The sequence below is a fragment of the Erpetoichthys calabaricus genome, chromosome 12 (assembly GCF_900747795.2).
Source record: "Erpetoichthys calabaricus chromosome 12, fErpCal1.3, whole genome shotgun sequence".
NCBI classification, from domain to species: domain Eukaryota; kingdom Metazoa; phylum Chordata; class Cladistia; order Polypteriformes; family Polypteridae; genus Erpetoichthys; species Erpetoichthys calabaricus.
The window spans coordinates 20,246,877-20,264,047 of record NC_041405.2 but is presented as its reverse complement, the minus strand read 5'-3'; the positions used below and the strand labels follow the sequence as shown (position 1 = coordinate 20,264,047).

At 40.4% G+C, this 17,171-nt stretch overlaps 1 protein-coding gene across 3 annotated transcripts in view; it reads left to right on the top strand.

Moving 5' to 3' along the window:
* Positions 1-17,171, top strand: part of csdc2a (cold shock domain containing C2, RNA binding a) — a 28,005-nt gene that overhangs the window by 7,380 nt on the left and 3,454 nt on the right. For 2 of the 3 annotated variants that reach the window (XM_028815151.2, XM_028815150.2), the window contains exons 2-3: positions 11,134-11,358; positions 14,813-14,935. In XM_028815151.2, the coding sequence (XP_028670984.1) occupies positions 11,186-11,358; positions 14,813-14,935 (296 nt within the window). In that variant the 5' untranslated portion in view covers positions 11,134-11,185. The remainder of the gene's footprint in view (positions 1-11,133; positions 11,359-14,812; positions 14,936-17,171) is intronic. The other variant, XM_028815152.2, reaches the window with a different exon arrangement.

Below are 17,171 nucleotides of genomic sequence, written 5' to 3'. Positions count from 1 at the left end.
TTCTTTCTGGAACCTTCATGTTGATGGTCTTTTTGGAACTAAAAACGGTTTGCTTATGGCATCACTCTGAAGAGCCACTTCGGCACTTTAATTTTTAAGAGTGCATGCGGTTAACCTGCTCATTAAATATTCTCTATTCTGAAGCACTATCGCTTTACTCTTTCTCCGCATCAATGTCCAAGTAATATAACATTGACATTCTCAAACCAGCTCAATCCTGTTTAGACTTGTAGTGGTGCTTTACCTTCAAAAGCCTTTTCAAATGTATCAGGCAGATTTGCCCCATTTTAATTTGTACTTTTTAGACTTCGCCTCCATCCCATTCATAATGACAAATCTCTGTTTGTAAAACCCCTTTCACTGTCAGGGCTTTCTCAGGCCATAAATAGCATTAGGCTACAAGAGGAATTTAACTTCGCTCTGAAAATAAACAAAATGAAGGAAAGCATTTGCAATCAATGGAAAAGTACAAGTACTTGTCTCCATCCATCCTTTGATTATTTCAAAGAGATTTTCCTTTTACAGAATCGCAGTGAAATGTAACCTATCTTAGATGTAAGACGTACAGCAAGAAGAATAAAGTAAATTCAAGAGAGAGAGAGAGAAGTGGGCAGCATAAATTTTAAATTTCGTGCATAAGAGGAGAATGTGAAGTGAGGATAGAATTATTTATATGAAAACATCCTCACAAGTGAACAGATACGGCTGACACTTAAGTACCCCCAACTGCTGTGAGAGTCAGATGCAGGGCTGGACAAGTTGGTTTTATTGTGATACATCTCAAGTGGTGCTCCTAGATGATCCATGCCCTATGTCAGGGGTGTCCATCTTTGGTCCTGGTGGGCCGCAGTGGCTGTAGGTTTTCATTCTACCCATCTTCCAAATTAGTGAGCCATTTTTGCTGCTGATTAACTTGTTTTGCTTACCTGTTTGGCTGACTCAGACCCTTTAGTTGTTTCATTTTTCCTTAATGAGCAGCTAAATAATAATGTGACACACAACAAGCTGCCACAGGACCAGCAAACCTGAAAATAAAGAAAGGTGAAGGTCTCAGTCATGTTGGTCTGCTGTGGTCACCAAAACATCTTGACGGTGGTCTTAGAAAAAACAGAAAATCAACAGAATGAGAGCAGCAACAAGTCCTGATATTCATCCATCCATCCATCCATCCATTGTCTCCCGCTTATCCGAGGTCGGGTTGCGGGGGCAGCAGCTTGAGCAGAGATGCCCAGACTTCCCTCTCCCTGGCCGCCACTTCTAGCTCTTCTGGGAGAATCCCAAGGCGTTCCCAGGCCAGTCGAGAGACATAGTCCCTCCAACGTGTCCTGGGTCTTCCCCGGGGCCTCCTCCCGGTTAGACGTGCCTGGAACACCTCACCAGGGAGGCGTCCAGGAGGCATCCTGATCAGATGCCCGAACCACCTCGTCTGACTCCTCTCGATGCGGAGGAGCAGCGGCTCTACTCTGAGCCCCTCCCGGATGACTGGGCTTCTCACCCTATCTTTAAGGGAAAGCCCAGACACCCTGCGGAGGAAACTCATTTCAGCCGCTTGTATTCGTGATCTCGTTCTTTCGGTCACTACCCATAGTTCATGACCATAGGTGAGGGTAGGAACATAGATCGACTGGTAAATTGAGAGCTTCGCCTTGCGGCTCAGCTCCTTTTTCACCACGACAGACCGATGCAGAGCCCGCATTACTGCGGATGATATTCAATAACGGCTTTAATTAACGGCAAGAACTGGCTTCTCATTAAGAGACTGGTTGGAGTGACATTGGCCAGAGTTTGATGTTCCAATTTAGCTGGTCATCTGTTGTCTCGTTTCACATCTCATTTCTGTTTGACTGCCATTTGATGAAGAAACAAATCAATTCAGAGGACTGAATCCTTAAAAACAGGGCTATTAAAATGAAGGGAAAAGGAGTTAATTAGCAGTGAAACCTGGGTACTGATTAGGAAAAGGGTTAGAATGAAAACCTGCAGCCACTGCGGCCCACCAGGACCAGAGTTGGACACCCCTGGCCTATGTGAATCTTTTTTTTAAATGAAGATGTTCTATTTAATATCTTTGTGAAGCATCTGGGCTGCTTGTGAATGGGGTGGTCTATTAGGTAGACAGTAGACCACATTCTAGAGGTAGAGATCACATTGTCACTGCTTGGTGTTGATTTGGCATAACGATCACTGGAAAGGCACTATATGTAATAAGGACTAGAAGATTCATCTCCAGTAAGAAGATGCGCCATCCTTGTTCATTTACTGATGATGCCCCCGATGTACTGCTCTCCTCAGCTTGCCTCAATAGTTAAGATTTGTCTCTGCTGCCATCATTGCCTGGGGTCAAAATTACATTTTTCCGTTCTTGCTTTGGTACTAAATTGTTGCTCAAGTCGGAGGAAGGTGAGAAAATATTTTCAGATCTTACTAAGGGAGGTCAATGTTTGTTGACACATTAGCCTATACTCATTTCACAACTTCCTTTCAAGGTTACCATGGCAACCGGCATATGGTGAAAATATTGGCACACTCCTCATTAAAGAAGCTTGTGGATAAAAATAATGTGTCTCATTGAAGAGAGCAGAGCACACAAACATGTGGGAGGACTGGAAGGGAAAGAGCCTTCAAGGTCTAAATCTTCAGTCTGGTGCAGAGGCCTCCTGCTTCTAAGTGTTACTAATTAGCTTATGCTTTAGGTATGAGGAAGAAGAGGAACTGGCTTTTGAAGATTTAGACCTCCACAGCACCTTTATGTAAGATCCTAAGCTTTTCTGAGAAGGGAGTTCCTGTGCATTTGTATGTGTGTGTGGGCAATAGGGAGGAGAGATCCCACCAATTGCTTTGCATATGGAGATGTGAGCTGCAGACTGTGGAATGGGGCAGATCAGCATCTGCACCTTGGTGTGCAAATCCATTCCTAAGGCATTCTGGCATAAACGCGTTGCGTGGGTGTTTTGTAGTTCTTTCAGGATGGGACACGCGGCGGAGGGCCTTTATATTCCTCCTCAGTGAGTGGAGCACCGGGCATATTCTATTTTTGCTCATGTGACCTAGCAACTGGCTGGGAATGCAAATGTGGCTGCCACTCTGCCTGAAGGCCTTACTTGTCTGAATGAGTGTTTGTGGGCACTTACATATTCATCTGCAAGGAAGAACAGGTTTGCTTTCTTTTTAACTACTGTAAAAAAGTAGTGAGCAAGCTGTTATTAAGCACCATCCTTGGAGAGCACTTTCACAATAAAAAAATAAACTTGGTAAATAAGCATGGTAGGTGAATCACCCAAGATCATGTAGAGGGTACTTTATGGATTTAGGTTTTCCTAATGGATGGATGGATAGTTGTATTTTCTCTGATCTTCTCATAGAAGAAAGAACAGCCACAGAATTATTAAGAATTTGTGTGTCCAGAATAGCATTTGACTATTATGCAAGTGTTATAGCATTTTCAAACTACCTAATCTAATTTAGGATTATGGACCGGCCTCTCCTGGAATACACTGGCATCAAGGTGGGAACTAACTCTGGACAAAGTGCCAGTCTGTCAAGCACATACTCACACTCTCATTCAGTGCCTACCTGTATTTGGAATCTTCACTTAACCCAGTTTGAATATCTCTGGGGATGTGAGAAGAAAATCCCAATCTGATGTATGGAGAAGATGCAGACTCCATAACAGGCAGTGGCCAAGTGCAGGATCCAAACCCTGGACACTGGAGGTGTGAGATGGTGTTGATACTGAAAAATAAAGATTAAGATGAGAAGGACAAAATATTTGGACTGAGACATGGGCTTGCATCATTAGCTGCGCAGTCCCTTTTTCTTATATGCTGCAGGTTAGAGAAAGTTGCATTCTTGGCTTGAGGTATGGAAAACCATTATGAAGTATAATGGGGGGCAGACAGTCAAAGTGTACAACTTGGAATTGGTCCTTTTATATGACATTGAGAAGGAAACAGGGTCATGGTGCTTCTGGTGACCAAGGGAATTTTGAGATTAGTTTTAGGCCTCCGAAATATCTGAGAAGTCAGCCTTGACTTCTTGCAGAGGGTGCAGCTGGATGATAAATTGGACTGGACTGCCAATACTGATGCTCTGTGTAAGAAAGGACAGAGCCGACTATACTTCCTTAGAAGGCTGGCATCCTTCAACATCTGCAATAAGATGCTGCAGATGTTCTATCAGACGGTTCCACCCCTTGGGGTAAACGTTAACATTATTCAAAGTTATTGTCTGTTATACCTGCATTATCATCAGTCTTTAATATTTTCTCTATCAGTATGCTGCTGCTGGAGTATGTGAATTTCCCCTTGGGATTAATAAAGTATCTGTCTGTCTGTCTATCTATCTAGGCAGTTGATAGAAATATTGTGTCAGGGAAGTCCATATTGGATTGTAAAGGTTGTTTTCTTTTTACTCTTTCTATTGTGAATAATAAGAAAAATCTATTTTTGCTATCACATGAGGTCCTAGGTGATGGTGTTTAAGATCCGTGTTGAAGTGTTGACAGGAGTCTTCATGTCATAGATAGTGCTGTCAGCTCCTGGCTGAACTAACTTCAAGCTAATTCTCTCATCCCAAAATTCAGAGATGTTATTAAAATTATTGTTGTATTATTCACTCACTTCAGCATTACATTTGAAAAGAGACATTCTCATTTTTGTATCACTGGCACTTAAAGTTCTGTTTCTCCATAACTGGTTCCAACTGTTTGTTTCATAAGGCACTTTAAGGTAGCATACGTATGCCAAGGAAACTGCCACATAAAATCATGTTCTGGACTTTGCCTTCTTGTATTCTGTTCTCTGACAGGAGAAGTTTTCAATCCGTCACACTATGTTTAAGTTTTATTAGGGGGCAGCCATAAAGTCTGAATCTGCCTGATTTGGTTGGGGCATGGACTCAAGAAGTCTTTGAACAATTTGTGTAGGTAAATCCATTGCGCTCCATGAGTCTATTTGGATTTCTCCCCAAATAGTGTTCTACCTCATCCTGAAGACGCTTGATTAGATTAAGATCTGGTAACTCTGCAGGTGATCACTTTCAGGTGGATATATTTTTGTTTCTGGAACAATTACACCCCATGACTGTAAGTCATATTAAGTTTGTTTGAAGGTGGATGAATAGATGGAACTTTAGATAGATAGATACTTTATTAATCCCAAGGGGAAATTCACATACTCCAGCAGCAGCATACTGACACAAAAAACAATATTAAAGAGTAATAAAAATGCAGGTAAAAACAGACAATAACTTTGAATAATGTTAACGTTTACCCCCCTGGGTGGAATTGAAGAGTTGCATAGTTTGGGGGAGGAACGATCTTCTAAGTCTGTCAGTGGAGCAGGACAGTGACAGCAGTCTGTTTACCAAGTTTCTCAAAACCCCCCATCTCCCCCCCCCCCCCCCCCCCCCCATTTCTGCTGCTTTCTGACCAGAGCTGAACCCATTTGGGTTATAGCAGCTATCAACATAACACTGTCAAGCCATGACAAGTTATGAGTTCTGATATTTCTCTTTCTGCATCACTGCTATAGTTGATTAACTGCACACTCCCTTTCTCTGCACAACTCACATTAGGTTCTGTCGACTCCTCTCATCAACAATCTGTTTCCAACCATGGGACTCGCACTAGCCAAAATGCTTTTGGAGTCGCAGCCCATTCTCAATACGCCTGTGGTGCTATCATGTTTGAAAACCTTACACCAGGGTGGCTATTCCTGAACTTGAACTGTTGTATCTTGTGCTCATTACCTTACTGTATTCAGATCTAATTAACTCTTAAGTCTTGTACATTTTTCAACTCTTGGCATAAACCGACATACACATGATTCATCTGCTATCTGTTCAGTGAATTTAAATAATTCCATATGCACATACAGTATGGTTATATCTCTGAGTAAGTAGTCCATTACAGTACAGGGTAAAGGCAGATGTACCTAGTAAAGTGGACATTTAAAGAATATAACATGTTTTATAACAAGCACTCTTACAAAGCAATATATCAAGAGTTTAAGGTGACAGGTCCTCATAGTGAAGGACTGAACTCATTCTTCTTGAATGCAGCAATTGTTCAATCCATTTTTATCTTAAATATTGTATAGTGTGTTCAAAGCTATATATATATATCGATCAGACAGTCTCAAGGTTATAGAATTTACAACTAGGCTTGGTCGTGTTAGACCCATTCTTTTTGAACAAGGTGCTCAGTCAATTTTTATTTTATATTCAACTTTCATAGTAAGTATGGTCACAATATGTCTTACAAAGTAGATCTTGAATGGAATTTTAGCCAACAGAGCTTTACAACTGATAACCTGAACCCCTTTGGCCTACACAACACATGACTCCTATGATAAGCCTAGTTACCTAAACACTGAATAATTCCTCAGACACCAGTGAATGTCTCCTACACTGGAACTATAGGCTTTATATAGACAGAGGGCGAGAGAGAGATGGTGATATATATAGAAATATAACGAGAAACATGAAAGGAGGGCTGACAGCTGTATGCTTACAAATTATTCAAGCTGTGTCTTGTTTTGTAAAAGAATACCTAAGTAGATCAAACTAGCCTTTGCATAACGGAATGTCTTATATCTGAGAAATGTTTTTGTTGCATAAGCATATATATAATACACAATACAGTGGTGGGCAAAAGTAGGTTTACAGTTGTTTGTGTGGAAAAAGACATGCAGGTTATGATTACTACAATAGCTTTATTAACTAGGGCGGAGTGATGGCTCAAAGGCTAGGGATCTGCACTAGCAATTGGAAGTTTGCCAGTTCAAATGCCGTAAATGCCAGAAGTAATTCCACTCCGTTGAGCCCTTGAGCAATGCCCTTAACCTGTAATTGTTCCATCCAGGGTATAACGTTAACCTGCATCCAGCCCTGCAAGCAGGTCTCCCAACCCCTGCTGGGAAAACTTGGGGGTTTGTGGCAAGACTGGCACTCCAGACCCTGTAATAAAACCTCACAATGTTCCATTCCATTCAAATTAGTGTGGTACTGAGGCGTCACCCATTGCACAACTGGTCTCGGGTCCTAATTTGGGATCCTGAGGTGGTTTGTCATGTGGTGGGTGCAGCAACTGGCTGTATCAGAGCCTGCTTCCAACCTCTCTCTCTTTATTAACTCAATAGCTTTAATAACATTATTAACTCAAAAGAATGTCACAAGATTGAACTTAAGTGCACTCTGCCATTATAAGTGCTAAAATTACTGGTCTCATTACTGTAAGCCTACTTTTGCCTACCCTGTATATATATACATACACAGTAGATCTGGAAAGTATTCAGACCAATTTCTTCAGTTACAGCATGAAATATCATATTGACAAAAGTATTTATATACCTTTTGCTATGTCTCTTAAAGTCTGGCTCAGGTACATCCCATTCCAAGATGTTTCTACAGATTGTTTGTGGTCTACCTGTGGTCATTTCAGTTAATTGGATATGATTAGGAAAGGCATTCCTAAAATTGAAAAATAATAAAAATAGTTTTGCCTGGACCAGGAACCAGTGAAAATTTCATTGTACTCTGAAATTAATGCACAAGGACAAATAAACAATTGGAGATCTGGCTATTGCACGGCTGTTAAGCTGTGCTTGAAGCTCTTGTCCTGTGAGATGCCTATCCAATCTGTTATAGTTCACAGCTTGTATTTCCAGGGCCTATTTTGTCCTTTGAGGAATGGCTTTCTTACTGCGACTCATCCTGTCAAACCTGCAGCACAAAGTCTCCTCTTTACAATAGAAACTCACAAATGCTTTTTTCGACCTGCACTGTTAAGCTGTGTTTGAAGCTCTTGTGCTGTGAGGCGCCTGTGATCATGCAAGCTGGTGACCCTCCGAAACTTGTTGTGACTTTGGCTCTGCCAGATCTCTTCCTATAAGAGTTTCTTCCAGTTTCCATTTGCCTTTGGATTGTGTAGGACATGTGCACCACCACCACCTGATCAAAGCACCATGATGTTCCTACATTGATTGGATTAAAGGCCAAAAGTCCATATGACCGTCATCATCAAGTTCTTCCATGTGAACCCTGAATACAATGAGGAGTGATTGTGAGGTCATTTATGTTAGGTAGAATGCCTACAGGGGGCTGGGCGGTCTCATGGCCTGGAACCCCTGCAGATTTTTTTTTTTTTTTTCTCCAGCCATCTGGAGTTTTTCTTTGTTTTTTCTGTCCTCCCTGGACATCAGACCTTACTTTTATTAGTGTTCCCTAATTCCATTTTCTTATTTATTTTGTCTTTTTTCTTTCTTCATCATGTAAAGCACTTTGAGCTACATCATTTGTAAGAAAATGTGCTATATAAATAAATGTTGTTGTCTTCGTTTATTTTTTTGCAATTTCTCTAAATGAATGGCTTACACTTCTAAGTGTAATAATGCTCTGTTTCATTTCATTTGTTATTTGCTGTTTTCTTGCCATTATCACTGGAATATTGTCCAAGTAGCACATCAGAGGGTGTACTAACACAGTCTGTTCCAACTCTGCTTTAAGGCAGAGGGTTTTTAAGTAATCAACAGAAGTTGGGACACCTGTGCAAATTGTTTGCTTCAACTTGCAAGGCTTAATTTGCTTTAATTGCTGCAGAACATCTGTAGGTTGTAACCTATTAGTTGTTCCCTGAAGAAGGCCCATTTGTATTTTTCTGATATTTCCTTTATTTTCAGTTTTTGCTAACCTGAACTTTGCAATTAAACCTCTGGCAGCTTACCACTTACTTTTTACCATTTTAGTTTATTCATTGCATCTCAACTGACTAAATTTGTAGGAAAAACTTAGGTGTTCTAAAACATTTGACTGATAGTGTGTGTTACTGTTACCTCTCATTATTAAGTTAAGGTTCAAGTACTTCCAGCTGCCAGATCTCTGGGATATTACCCAAATTAAGAGCAAAACAAGATGCACCTTAGCACCTAAAATCATGACATAGAGATTTCTAAAAATTCACAAAATTAGCAGGTTTTGCCTGTTGCCACTGATGAAGTAGAAACAGATAAATTAACGGCACTATGCCAAAACTGAAATGAGCTCCACTGAAAGCATTAGCTATCATCTTCTTTGGACTTGGCATTGAAACGTTTCAGAAACACACATTTCCTGAACGCACAGTTGGGAAGCTTCTTTCTGTATGTACATCTTTTTTTTATTTTAATATACTTTATTAATCCCTGAGGGGAAATTGTCTTTTTTGCATGACCATTGGAGTTCACAGTGCAGGGTCAGCCATTGTACAGCACCCCTGGATTAATTCTCGGGTTAAGGGCCTTGCTCAAGGGCCCAACATTTTTTATTCCTTGTCTTTCCAAACAAATGGGTTGAAATGCAGAAATAATCAGTTTTGGTTGATATACTACCAGAAAACCTTTCTCCTTCTAACTTAGTTATTTCACATTTGTAAACGGTGCATTTTATACTCGTTTGTAAACCCATCTGGAGTCACACCTTAAGTTCCACTTTCACAGAAACCACAACCGACCAAATCAATCACTGATAAAATTAACAAGTTTTATTTGAAAATCCACCCAAGACAAGGGCACGCAAGCATCTAAAAATATAGACACTTGCCATCTATGTGACTGTGCTACAGACCCTCCTTATTTGTATGGTAAAAGCTGGAGTTATTTAATTATATTTTTGGCTGACACCGTGTGGCAATTTATTACATTTACAGCAGCCGACTCTAGCATCATAATGTTAAGAACACCACGTGAGTGCTAGAATATTAAATATTTTGTTAAGTAGCATGGGGGCATTCTCACACAAATGCCGAAGGCTTCATCTATACTTTGCCCACTCCTGGGTTACAATCTAGACAGCCCTTTTATTGAGTTCTATTTGTTTCAACCCATTTCAGTCATGTAACTCACAAATCGATTGTTGGTCTTAGGTCTTTCAAAAGTTTCAAGATTGCTCTCATTCTTTGTGTCTAATAAACGTTACACCATTTGAAAAATATTCTCCAGGAATGAGCATATCCATATGAGAACTGCTAAAATGACATTTTTACTGTTCCAATTGCATAACAAAAGTATGTTTCAAAGTAATTTGTGTCTATCTTTTTCAATTTTTGACTCGGTCTCTCTCTCTTTTTTTTTTTTTTTTTTTTTTTTTTTTTTTTTTTTACTTTCTCGTATATGAAGTATTGGGAAAGTATTGTAATCGTCCAAAAATTTGATGTCGAGATTTTGATGAATCTCAATGTTATGGACCTCCCTGATTTTCACATATACGAAGTATAGGGAAAGTATTGGAATCCTTCAAAAATTCCATTTCGAGATTTTGATGAATTTCGACGTTTTAAACTTACCCGAGTCTGAAAATACCATTTTTGGAATTATGTCTGTCTGTGTGTTTGTAAACACAATAACTTGAGTTCGCTTTCACTTAAGTCAACCAAATTTTGCATACAAGTATTAGGTACAAAATGTAGATTTCTATCAACTTTTGGGCTATTTCCATTAACCGGAAGTGCTACTTTACCTTTTATTCATGCAGCTGCAGAGTCTGATTTATTCAATTTTATTTTTATAATAATTGTTCAATATATTATTAATTTGATTTGTTGTTGATGGTTCTTTAATGTATATAATATAAAAATATAATCATTGTCTTGCGGTTTACTCTTCAAATATCCATCCCCATATCTGAGTATATGAGAAAGTCGAGGGCAGACCACTCCCGATTTTTTTAGTTTCACTTTTTGGTCTGGTTTCAAATTCCATCTTCAGGTGTCTGTGTGGAGTCTGCATGCTCTCTTAGTGTCTAGAGTGCTATTGTCTGGCTACTCAGTTTTTCCAGAGTTTGTATGTCCTCCCTCTCGCTACATAAAAGTTTATCTGTATATTCTCGTTTTCTTTTCACATCCTTAAAGATGTGTTATGTTATATGGTATTTCTAAATTGGCCACATGAGTGTTGGCAGACCCTGTGATGGACTGGCACCCTGTCCAAGGTTGCTTCCTGCCTTACAACTAATGTAGCCAGTCAGGCTTCAGCCCCACATAACCCTGAATTGGATTAAATGCATTTCAGAATATTGTTGTGCTCGTCTTTCTTTCCTATCAATCCACCTCAATTTTTTAAACACACTTGTCACTTTTCATTTCTTTTGTTCTGTCTCCAGTAGGTCAGCGGATCAGGCCAGGACCTCTGAAGCTGCCAAAAGGATCAACAGCATGGCGGACCCGGGTCTGCCATCACCCACACAGCCCTTACAGTCACCTCGCACCCCACTTTCTCTCTCTTTCCCTTTTCTGAGAGAGGGCAGCCGGGTGTGGGAAAGGGGCCCACCACTCTTGGGGGACCTGCCCAGTCCATTACCCACAAAGCGCACCAGGACTTACTCTGCGTAAGCATTCACTGTATGGTGGTTTTGGGGGTGGGGTGAGAAAGGGTTTTTCTTTTTTCGTATTGCTTTGCCATACACTGGGGAGGTTTATTTGAGGCTTTTTTCTTTAGGTTTTCAGAAGCTCAGAATGGTAGTTGCAATTTATCCAATGCCAATTTGCTTCTAATATCCGCTTTTCCTTTATTTGTCATCTGAGCTGGGTCACCAACACTTCCCAACAGTAGACACTGCAGAAGGGTCTGACTAGTCCCCAGCGTAGCTCTGCCTTGTTCTACACTGCTGGTGGTTGCCAAAAGGTCTGGCCAGGGTGACCGAAACACAAATGGCTGTTTGTCTCTTTTCTTAAGCTGCTCTGCTTAGCTTCACTTCCCCTGGCAGGAAGCACATTTTGGTCCTAGTAGTCATTTTTTTGTGAGTCCTGCATCTTTTGTTAAAATTTAAACAAAAACAAAACATTTTCAGTCTAAGCTGCAGGCTTGTGAAATCTGACAGGATCGGGCCCCCTAGTTTGAAACCTTTTGATTCACATTATTGAGAAAATGAGTCAAAGGGGTTCTGCTCACAGATGTCCGAGAGGTAATGTGATCATGCATCTTGACTGCAGTGCCAGTAAAGAGAGTAAGGCTACTGAAATCTATTTTCAGGCAAGATCAATTGCATTACAAATGCATCAGCTGAGTGTAGAAATCAAACTATGATGATACTTGTGCAGATTTCTGAGAGGCTGATAGATCAGGCCTTTTCAGTATACTGCCACAAGCAAAAAATCAAAGGGTGCAGAGAAAATGTGCACCTTGTAGAAAGAAACCTGTCAGATGGACGGGTTAAAATAGTAGACTTCAGAGATGAATGAAAATCGGGCCACTTGCATGTAGTGCTTGACATACACTCACCGGCCACTTTATTAGGTACACCTGTTCAACTACTTGTTAATGCAAATATATAATCAGCCAATCACAGGGCAGCAACTCAATGCATTTAGGCATGTAGACATTGTCGAGACGACCTACTGGAGTTCAAACCGAGCATCAGAATGGGTAAGAAAGGTGATTTAAGTGACTTTGAATGTGGCACGATTGTTGGTGCCAAACAGGTTGGTCTGAATTTCAGAAACTGCATTTCTGCTGGGATATTTCACACACAATCATTTCTAGGATATTCAGAGAATGGTCAGAAAAAGGGGAAAATATCCAGTGAGTGGCAGTTCTCTGGGCAAAAATGTTGATGCCAGAGATCAGAGGAGAATGGCCAGACTGGTTGAGCTGATAGAAAGGCGACAGCAACTCAAATAAGCACTTGTTACAACTGAGGCATGCAGAAGAGCATCTCTGAACACACAACACGTCATACTTGGAAGCAGATGGCCTACAGCAGCAGGAGACCACACCGGGTGCCACTCCTGTCAGCTAAGAACAGGCAACTGAGGCCATATCCAACATATGCTCACCGAAATTGCACAACAGAAGATTTGAAAAACGTTGCCTGGTCTGATAAGTTTCGATTTCTGTTGCGACATTTGGATGACAGGGTCAGAATTTGGTGTCAGCGATCATGAAAGCATGGATCCAGTATCAACAGTTGGTGGTGTAATGAATTGGGGGATATTTTCTTAGCTCACTTTGGGCCCCTTAGTACCAATTGAGCATCGTTGAAATACTACAGCCTTACCTGAGTATTGTTGCTGACCATGTCCATCCCTTTCTGACCGCAGTGTACCCATCTTCTGATGGCTCCCTCCAGCAGGATAACGCACCAATCACAAAGTTCAAATCATCTCAAATTGTAGTCAAAAGGCCTCCACAGTCACCAGATCTCAGTCCAACAGAACACCTCTGGGGTGCGGTGGAACAGGAGATTCACATCATGGATGTGCATCCGACAAATTTGCAGCAACTGTGTGATGCTATCATGTCAATATGGACCAAAATCCTTGAGGAATGTTTCCAGCACCTGGTTGAATCTATGCCACGAAGAATTATGGCAATTCTGAGGGCAAAAGGGGGTCCACCGTGGTACTAGTAAGGTGTACCTAATAAAGTAGCCAGTGAGTGTATTAATCTGGACAGTAATATTGCAAGAAATGGAATTTAAAGCTGGAGTCTTTTCAGATCTAACAGAAAGTGGTTAATTTTATATAACATTGAATAAAGTGGACACGGCAAGATAAAGACTTAGGAGTTAATGAACTAAATTCTCCCAATAAGCAGGATCAAGGTGTTTGTTTGTAAGAACAATGTAATCATTTCGCGTTAGACTTCTCAGGTCTGACAGTATCAGGGTAATTGTAATGTATGATGTTTTGATGAGAGCTAGGACCAGACTATCATGACTTCTGAGTTCTTACACGATCAGAATTTTTGGGTGTAGTCTAAACAAGGCACAAGATCAGATGAAATGTTTTTGGGGGGGAATGAAATTTTAAAGGCGAGGGAATGTTTTTAGAGGCATCTACTTTTACAAGAAAGAAGCAAAAGAAAAACATTACATTACATAAGTAACCTTACAGGCTTTTGAGTGTAATGCCAGATAAATCTGGAGGGTAATATTTCAAAACTGAGAGGTTAAACTTACAGGCTTGTGTGTAACACAAGATGAGTCTGTTAAGAATAGACCAAAACGGTGTTTAGGCTACTGAAATGCTCTGAACTAGCAAGAATAGGTTATGTGTATGTAACATTATATAATCTTATTAAGACTTGCCTAGTGCTACAGGCATCACCTAACTGAACACTTTATGTAGTTGAGGGTAGCCGACAAATTACTACTTATTAATATGGCCTACTTCTTGCAACTAGTTTGAATGTAATAGTGGGTAAGTCTCATAAGGAATACTGTTAGCAATTTGGATCAGGCTGTTTGTATATAATATTACATACCTATGAAGATTACAGGGCAAGACTTTGGGGTGCGTTGGTGTTGCTGGGTTGATAAAGCTACAAATGTCACCCCTGTATTTAGATTAAGGAAATAAATGTCACACTATAACCTACTTCAGACAAACTGTAATCCTTCAGAATTTCAAATCTAGCAGGATCAGGTAATCTGTATGCAACACTGGTTTAAGCCTGAGGAGAAGATGATAAGCCTGAGCGAGCTGAAGCTACAGATGTCTTGAAACAAGCAAGCCTGAGGCAGACAGGGCAAGAACGTGAGGTCCAATCTTTGGAGAAGTCACGTGGGACAATAACAAGGCAGAGGGGATAAAATAGTAGACGTTGCAGAACTGACAGGATAACTTTTTTATTTTAATTCCTTTGTAAGTCTAAGAAGGGCTTAATAACATGTTTGTTTATGCCTGGGAAATGACATACTCAATCCATTTTAATGGGGGCTGGAATTCTTTCCAAAATAATTTAAAACTTGGCCACTCCTATTATTTTGAATTTGTTTTGCTTGCTGTGAATTTACCATGACTGCTTGTCTCATACAGAGCTCTGTGTTTGTTTTCCTGCAGCACTGCCAGGGCCTCAGCTGGCCCTGTTTACAAGGGCATGTGCAAAAACTTCTCAAGATCACAAGGCCATGGCTTCATCACACCAGCTGACGGTGGAGATGACATTTTTGTCCACATTTCAGAGTGAGTGTCTGTGGAATTTATTTTCAAAAGTCCTGCTGCTTACTTGTTGATCTTCACATGGAAGGTTCTGAAAAACATTTTTTTTTCTTGGTATTGACAAGGGCAGTGGAAGGCAATTTTTTCAAAGCTTGCAAAGTAAAACATTTTACAAAGCAGAAGCTTCAGGGAAAGGTTCTGCAATAAGGAAATGCAATAAGTGGATATGGAAGAAGTATGGCAGGCTACTTTGTATACGTGATAGAGAAGTCTTTCAATGGAAGTGCTGCTGCTGAAAACAAAAATCACAAAATACTGGTTTATATATAATGATTAGTTTCATAGCTGGCTACTTTGCTAACTCAATTGCATTAACTGCTTTATAGTAACACCTATTAGGAAATAACTGTATAAGATTAAGGATTCTAGATGAACCACTGTCTTGTGGTTTGTGCTCCAAGTCCTAAGCCACACAGTTGCCGATCAATCCCTAACACAGGCTCACTATTCAGCTTTGAACAAATCATTTAACAGGACACAACCAAAGTAAACAATTGCACTGTGTTGGTTGTCAATGCTTGGGCGGCACGGTGGCGCAGTGGTAGTGCTGCTGCCTTGCAGTAAGAAGATTAGGGTTTACATCCCAGGTGCTCCCTGCATGTTCTCCTCGTGTCTGATAGAGAGATACTTTATTAATCCCAAGGGGAAATTCACATACTCCCACAGCAGCATACTGATTAAAAACAATATTAAAGAGTCATAAAAATGCAGGGTTTCCTCCCACTGTTCAAAGACATGCAGGTTAGGTTTAGGGGCGATCATAAATTGGCCCATGTGTGTGGTTGGGGTGTGTGTGTGTGAGTGTTCGCCCTGCAGTGGACTGGTACCCTAGCCAACGTATGTTCCTGTCTCACACCCTGTCCTAGCTGGGATGGGCTCCACCACCCCCTGTGACCCTGATCAAGACTAAGTGGGTTTGAAAATGTCTGTCTAGCAATTTTAAAGTTGCTCCATGTAAAGTGCCTTGTTATTCTGTTGATCATAGAGAGCCGCTTTATAAAAGCACTGGCCAAAGTACCCAGCATTGTCCGGGTATATTTGTATAAAGGGTTAAGGTAAAAAAGCAAATATTTTTTGTTTTTTATAATGCTGACCCCTTTGTCATTGCTGGCTGAAATACTAGTGTCCCATCAGTCACCTAGACTACCTCTCTGATTACTATTAATTGCTCTGCTCTCGAGAGTTAAGAATTTGTTATTCTTGTGTATGTTTGTATTCCATAATTGTGGCAATTTCTTGTTGGATTGGAACCATGCACTCTGCTTCTTTGTATTTCCTGGTTTAGCGTGGTTTCACATGTTTAATCTCACATAAATAAACTGGATGTCTTGTTGAAGAGTTGAATCCATGGACTGTGGAAAGCATCTGCAGTAGAGGAGGTCCAGGGGGTGATTTGGGTTCATAGATATTGCTGCAGGTCTCCACTTTATTACAGGAGATATCACCAGTGGCAGAATTTGATAATGTCTTTCTATTATATGAAAAAATCCTGGAACGAGACTTTTTAGCCTGGGATGAAATGTGACTTTCTCAGAGAGACACTTTCACGTCCCGCAAGGCGAGAGTTTGTGCCAAGAGAGTAACCACGCTAGGTGCCGGAAATAAAAAAAAAAAAAACAAAGAATAGATGAGAAAGTAGAACGTCGTAAAGAGGTTCAAAAACGTTGATGCAATACACATGCAGAGCAGGTTAGACATAATGGAAGTACTAAAATTCGAAAGTCTCAAAAAAATGATATTAAAGATCGCATTAGCGCAAACAAATGGAAATTATTACTTGGTGAAATAACGGAACAGCAAAAAGAGATCGAATGTATTGTTCGGATTTAAACTTTAAGTTGGAGACTTGTAGATCGTCTAATTCGTGTTGCCATCAGGGAAAAGTAATGTTTCTTCCCAATGAAGAGGCATATCCGCGAGAATTAAAAGATTTGTTATTTGGTGAAAGTGAAATCCACATACGCAAGCGACAGAGACACGAAGTGGCTGGTGCGTAGCGCAGGGCAGGGGGTTGACGAGCGAAGCAAGCAGGGAGCAAAGCCCCCTAGTTATAAAGATGATTCATTCATTATTGATTTAAAATTGTTGCAAACCATGACACTGTATTGGCATTAAAGCCGAAAATTATAACCTTCTTGTCATAAAATAAACTTAAATGTCTACCATCAAGAAACAGTAAAAAAAAAAAAATACTAATGTT